At 41.5% G+C, this 6,908-nt stretch overlaps 2 protein-coding genes across 2 annotated transcripts; both read right to left on the reverse strand.

Moving 5' to 3' along the window:
- Positions 1-2,656: 2,656 nt before the first annotated feature.
- Positions 2,657-3,316, reverse strand: LOC121972940 (protein BRANCHLESS TRICHOME-like). Its single transcript, XM_042524550.1, has one exon. The coding sequence runs from the start codon at positions 3,314-3,316 to the stop codon at positions 2,657-2,659; it is 660 nt and encodes a 219-aa protein (XP_042380484.1).
- Positions 3,317-4,934: 1,618 nt separating this feature from the next.
- LOC121973811 (adenylate isopentenyltransferase-like) lies at positions 4,935-6,367 on the reverse strand. The gene has a single exon (XM_042525162.1). It carries the CDS (start codon positions 6,214-6,216, stop codon positions 5,197-5,199), a length of 1,020 nt encoding a protein of 339 aa, XP_042381096.1. The 5' UTR covers positions 6,217-6,367; the 3' UTR covers positions 4,935-5,196.
- Positions 6,368-6,908: the final 541 nt, after the last annotated feature.

Below are 6,908 nucleotides of genomic sequence, written 5' to 3' on the forward strand. Positions count from 1 at the left end.
GACCAATGTGATTCTTATTTCTAGATAAATGTTTTATACCAAAAGCTAGGCTTTTAGTATACATTCTAACAACCCGGTGTATCCAGATCAAATATTTTGAAGATGATTTCGCATGCGAAGAGATTTATTTTATCACACAGTGAATGCACTTGAGAGTCGTTCATTATATTTTCAATAGAGGGACGATGTTATGAGAAGGAAAGGCTTGTCATCACTACAAAAATGCACGGCTAAGATTCGCCAATTGGCTTAAGGAGTCCCGACCAACCATCTTGACGAGCATCTATACACATGGGTGAATCAAGTATCTTTTCAAGTTCTGCGACTATGTGGTTGAACTATTTGGTGATCAATACTTGAGAAAGACTAATGTTGATGATGTTCAACGTCTTCTTCAAATGCATGATGAGAGGCATGATTTTCCTGGAATGTTGGGCAACCTTGATTGTATGCATTGGGAATCGAAAAATTTTCTAGTTGCTTAGAAAGGTCAGTTTACAAGAGATCATGGATCATCAAGAATCCTGCATGAAGTGGTCACATCTCAAGACTTGTGGATATTGCATGCATTCTTTGGTGTCACAGGTTCACATAATGATATTAATGTATTGTATGAATCTCCCATATTCAATAACGTCTTACAAGGAAATGTCCTTGAGATTAATTTCACAGTCAACGAGACTTAATATAAGAAGAGGTATTATCTAACAAATGGAATATATTTGGAATGACCTACTTTCGGGGAGCTTTTTCCTTGCCTGAAAGATCTCAAGAGGAAATTGTTTAAAGAAAGATAAGAGGTGGCAAGAAAAGATGTTGAACGAGCATTTGAGATGCTCCAAGTTCGATGGGCAATTGTCAGAGGTCCAGCTCGTTATTGGTACAGAAAAAATTAAAATATATTATGTTAGCAGACATTATTTTGCATAACATGATTATTGAAGATGAGGCGGGGTCACATGACAAAATAGTAAAACGATGAAGGTGAGGAACCCACACACTCCGTCCAGGGATTAAACTAAGGATTTCATGATTATCTCTAGATAAATTCTGAACTACGTGACAGCCATGTGTATCACCAACTTCTTGCCAACTTAGTTGAAAATATTTGGTCACATTATAATAATAATCCTTAAATTAGTATTCTATAGCTTCTCTTTACGTTTAATTTATATGTTATTTTTAAATTTTAAGTAAGTGTGATATATATATATATATATATATTATACTCATTCATCTCAAATTTATAATAATATTTTAATTTTAAATAAATGACACTCAAAAAATAAAAAAATATTTTATGTAATAAATATATTTAAAAATAATATTATTATTTATTTTAAATAATAATAATTTGAATTATGTAAAAAAATAAAATTTATATTTATTTAATGCAAAATATGAATAAAGATGAATGAGTAGACCGCGCTCGCTACCCACAGATAATGAGTGTTAATATTAAATTGATATGAGAGAATGAATATGTTAATATAATATGCATGTGACATGTAAACCACACAATAATGAGTGTTAATGTTAAAATAAATATGAGAGAATGAATATATTAATATAATGTGTTTATGACACGTGGACCTCATAATAACCAGTGTTAATGTTAAAATAAATATGAGGAATTGAAGATGTTAATATAATGTGTATATAATATGTGGATCGTATTTTTTTATAAGATGATGAATATTATAATACCCACCAATATGAATGCTCTTAGTGCAAAAGTCAAAAGGGTACTCTATTTTTTTTCGAATTATCAAAGGGAAGTCTCATTTTACTCTTTAATCAAAAGAGCCTCCCTGGTCAGAGTTCAATTGTGTACATTTATTCTCTAGTGGCTAGCACATGAGGTGTTACCACCAATGAGGTCTAGGGTTCGAATCTCGGCAAAGCCGAGATAAATACCTCTCTTATGTGCTAGTCACTATTCCAAAGGCTAGTAGCCACCCGTGATTTATCTCCTCCGTGTTGGTCCTGGGACGGATTGGTGAGGACGCTGTGGGCGAGCGTATTCGCCTTTTTGCCACCAATTATGTACATTTATTCTCTTGCTCTCTAGTATTATTTTTATTATTATCTTATCTAAATCTCCCGTTTAAATCTTGAACTAGTCGAACACATTGTAACAGTTATAATTTAGTAGCTACTATAAATGTTGTAGTAATTACGACTTCATAGTTGTTATAACGCATACTTAACGTGTTCAAATTCAAACTACAATTTCGTAATTGTTATAATACAGATTTAACTATGTTTGCATACTATTCATATTGTAGTAGCTACGAAAATATAATTATTATAATGTAAATTCGACCTGTTCATTTAATATTCACATTATAATAATTATAAAATTATAATTATTACATATATTATAATAATTATGATTTTATAGTTATCACAATACTTCTAGACATAATATGGAAATAATATTAGAGGGTAACAGTTAATAGCAGGAAAGGTTATGTTTTTGATTAAAAATCAATGTGACGCGTCCAAGTCGGGAAAAAAAACAAGAGCGCCCTTTTTTGAAAAAAAAAAAAAAATTACCATACATATTATAACAGCTACTATTCTTACAATAGCCGAGGTAAAAAGAGATAATTCGGATTAAAAAATTAGCGAGATGGCGAAACAACATCAAAATTCAACTGACAAAATTGATGGAAGTTCCAAAGGCTCCTCCATTTACGTTCTTATGCCGCATCAGCACGCGGAGCTGAGCCCTCTGGCACTCCAAGTTTGCCTCGTTCGATATGTCCCCCTTCCAGCCGCCGCCGCCGCCGCCCTTGTGTTGGGTCGCCGTCCTCACCACCTTCGGAAACTCCACGTGGCCTCTAATCCCTCTCCGAATGTGCGGGTTCTCCACGGCCTCCTTCTTCGCCTGTCCGCCGCATTGACTTTTACACTCGTTGACTTTGACTTTAGTCGCCGCTCGGCGCTGCCCGTCAGATGCCGTCGCATTCATCATCACCATCTGCTGCAGCTTCTCCTCCATGGCGACCTTGGCCTCGAGCAGCTTGATCTGCACGCGCTCCTCCCGCCACAGCTCGGCGATCTGCAGCATCCGCCGCTCCTCCTCCATCTCCCTCTCGGCTCGCTCCGCCTCCGCTCGCTTCCTCTCGAGCTCCTCCTCCAGCCGCCCCCTCGCTTGCCGCTCCTCCGCCAGCTCCCGGGCCAGCGCCCTGCTCTCGCCCTCTGCCCTGCGCCGCAGCAGCCGCTCATGCTCCAGCTCCTTCCTGAGCTCCTCGACCACCATCTGCGCCGCCGAAGGCGATGAAGATCCATCGCCGCAATTATATTCCATCCCGTACCGTTAATATTGCATGAACTCACAGGCCAATTATATATATATAACCAAGATTATAAACTTCTTCCATCTCTCTTCTCTTCTATGAGATGGCAATAACTTTATAAAGCTCCACATGCATCATGTGGAAGCTCACTAGGGTGGCAATGGCCGCCATTATGGCTGCCGTTGCTTTTGCATCGCATGCATATGAGGGAGGATGGTGCGCATGCTGCATGGCATGCCCTTTAGGCCTTACATCCTCTATATGTTTAGTTGGCATGCATATATGAAATTGAGAATATCTTTTGAGTGGGAATGATGATGATGAGCATGTAGCTAGCTAGACTTTCAAGTGTGTGATTGATCGACTTAGATACTTGAGAGCGATATTAAGTACTATAATAGAAAGGGGCCTCTCGGATCTAGATACTCCGATCCCTCTTTCCGACGATCACACTTGTGTGTTGTTCTACCCGCACTATAGTTCCAAGAATCACAAGTCAATTTTAGAGTATAAAATGGTTTAGTAATATTGCATTGAACATGTCAATCAAATTGATACACATTCAATTATACCTGTCTTTTTTTTAGGACACTTTATCATTATCACGAATGACGAATAGTTTTTTTTAGGACACTATATATATATATATATATATATATATGTGGCCTCCTACTTCTGGAAAAGGTTTAGTATTAGTGCATTGAACATGTCAATGTAATTGATATATATTCGACTTTATCTTTTTCTTTTTTTACCTTAATTACCTTTGCACAATGCTTAGGGACTTGGCTACCTATCTAGTCTCTATAAATATGCCATGGTTCTCGATAAACTTCACATGATTCTTATCACGAATGGCAAATAGTCTATTCAAATGGCATATGGCAGCCTCCTATTTCTCATAGAAAAAGATTGATTAATAATATTATTCGTCTCATGCATTGAACATTATCTAATTTATATATATATATATATATATATATATATATATATATCTTTTTCCTTTTTACCTTACCTTTGCACAATGCATAGGGGACTTCCCTAGTCTCTCTCTATATATATGCCATGGTTTTCGATATGCTTCACGTGATCCTTATCGCGAATGAAAAATAATCAATAAAAAAATTATTGACATTAATTGGGGCGGCCTAGAATCCATAACGATTACTAAATCATAGTGACTTTACATACTCTTCTCGATGACTATACGAAGTGAATATGATGCCCAAAACACTCAAGCTAAGTAGTACTACTTTAAAAGCTATACAAAGTGTTGATAAATATTATTTTTTAGTTATCCCTTCAAAAGCTATTGACTGTCCTTCAAATATGGCTATGATAATCCTATAAAATTGAAACCCTCAATTCGTGGAACCTTTGAACTTTATAATTAACCACTAAGAAGTTATAAAGTAAGTATAGAACATCATTTTTATACTCTAGTCTATACAAACATATGCATTTATTTAATGTCATTTCCTTCCCTTATTCCACAATGATAGAACAAAAAGTTATTCTCCTCTTCACTCACATCACTTTGCCATTTGCATATTATCACACTACTTGAGTGACCCTAGTCACACTCAAAGTGTGGCAAGGGGGTAGATTCTTCTTCCATCTAACTCAATTAAAAACAATTTTTGATATTTTTTAAACATTTATTTCCTTTAGAACACTTTTACAAAATTTGAGTTCTTAAACCTTGAAAATTGAACTCCTCCTTGCTCACTCTCACTTCACTAATAGGATTTTATTTATAAAAGAAAATAAAAGAAAATTGCAAAATTTACTATTTTCTATAATCTCTCTCTCTCCGTAATAGGAAGAAAATAGAAGGGTAAAATAAATAAAGTGATAATAGCAAAAAGTGAGGGGGTAAAGCGCATTAAGTTCAGGAATTAAGTACGACGCTCGTGCGGCTGGCGCGACGGCGGCGACGTCCGGCCTCCTCCTCCTCCTCCTCCGCCAGGAACTGCGCCACAGCGCTCACGCTGGGACCCGCCACGTCACTCCTCCAGGGTGCTGCCTGGGGCACCCCGGCGAGTCTTGCCGCCACGGCCGCCGTGGCGTCCACCCGCCGCAGCGGCCACCCCATTGCAGCTAGTTTGTCGATCTTCCGCACCTGCGCCTCCGCCAGCCACCGCGTGTTGGCCTTGATCGCCGAAAGCGCCGCCTCGAGCGCGGCGGAGGTACGCCGGCCGCGCCCCGTGAAGTAGCTCCGGAATTCCGGCACCCCGATGGCCTTCCCCAGCCCCGGGTGCCGCTCCGACTCCCCTTCGACCGCGAAGTAGCGCTCCAGCTCCTCGACCATGCCTTCCCCCACCATCTCGTCCACTCGCCGGTCGAGTTGCTCCGCCAGCACCGCCGCCTCGACGTGCACCCAAATGAGGCAACACCGGTACCGCAACCCTTCCTTCACCGGCCGCCACCGCCCCCCGAACGGGTCGGTCAGCGGATCAAACCGGTTCGAAAGCAGAGCATGGATGAAGGAATTCGATCCGCCAGCAACCACCGGAATCCGACCGCGGGCGGATATATCCCCGATAAGGTGACTCGCCAAGGAACGGAACCCGGCAGGCGGAAGCTCCCCGGCGGAGGGATCCAGCTCGCCGAGCAAATGGTGTGGTACCCCGAGACGGTCCACCACCGGCATCTTATTAGTGGTCACGTCAAGCCCGCGGTACACTTGGATCTTATCGGAGTTTATGGCCTCTCCGCCAAAAATCGACGACAACTGGACGGAGAGCTTAGACTTGCCGGTGCCGGTGGAGCCCATGACCACCACCACTCTCTGTTCCACGCCCTCCTTCGCCCGCTCAACATTGTAACCTCCACCGCAACGCCACGTGCTCCGAGAAAGCATCGCTCTGCCTCCGCCACAGCCGCCGCCGCCGCCTAGTGAAATTGGCATACAGGCAAACGCAAATCAAGCTCCGCCGAATCACGGCCAATCAGCAGGAAAAGAAGGCGGGGAGATCTTAATTTTTCCCAATCGGCGTTATTCTTCCTCTCCTTTCACAGGCGCGGAGCGAGGATTTATATACGGAGCCGCAAAACACTATCGCAACAATTTAATATATATGTCATTATCATAATTTTTTTCACCATCCGATTCTCAATCCCCCCTCTCTCTCTCTATTCACGAACACAGATCCATGAAGGTCAACATAAACATGGCCTGTTCGTTAACCACCAACTCCTCAGACAAGCCGTGCATGGCGGCAACATGTTTACGTGTGGAGCTGATGCACAGGTCGCCACGAATACAATTGGCAGCCCCTTCAACACGCAGATGTCTCTGTCGACGAGAAAAAAAGATGCAGCTGCCCGATCGGCGAGATTGATGGCGATCGATCGAGGAGCTTTGATTATTCTCGCTGTTGCAGCTAGAGCTAGCTAGTTAGCGCTGAGTGGAGTCGTTTTCAGGATTATATGTGATCCTATTCGGAATCTGAGTGAGATAGAGGTTGGCTGCGCTGTCATTAGTGTTGACGGAGGGTGATAATGAGACTTCCTATGAGTACAGTACTTCACGAGTGGGTTCTCCGGACTGCTGACGGGGACGGTGACTAGGATGACGAAGCGTGAGTTCCCTGCGCACAC

The sequence above is a fragment of the Zingiber officinale genome, chromosome 4A, assembly GCF_018446385.1.
Source record: "Zingiber officinale cultivar Zhangliang chromosome 4A, Zo_v1.1, whole genome shotgun sequence".
NCBI lineage: Eukaryota > Viridiplantae > Streptophyta > Magnoliopsida > Zingiberales > Zingiberaceae > Zingiber > Zingiber officinale.

Coding starts and splice junctions, on each gene's coding strand:
- LOC121972940 (XM_042524550.1), bottom strand. CDS start 3,316: ATGGAATATAATTGCGGCGATGGATCTTCATCGCCTTCGGCGGCGCAG.
- LOC121973811 (XM_042525162.1), bottom strand. CDS start 6,216: ATGCCAATTTCACTAGGCGGCGGCGGCGGCTGTGGCGGAGGCAGAGCG.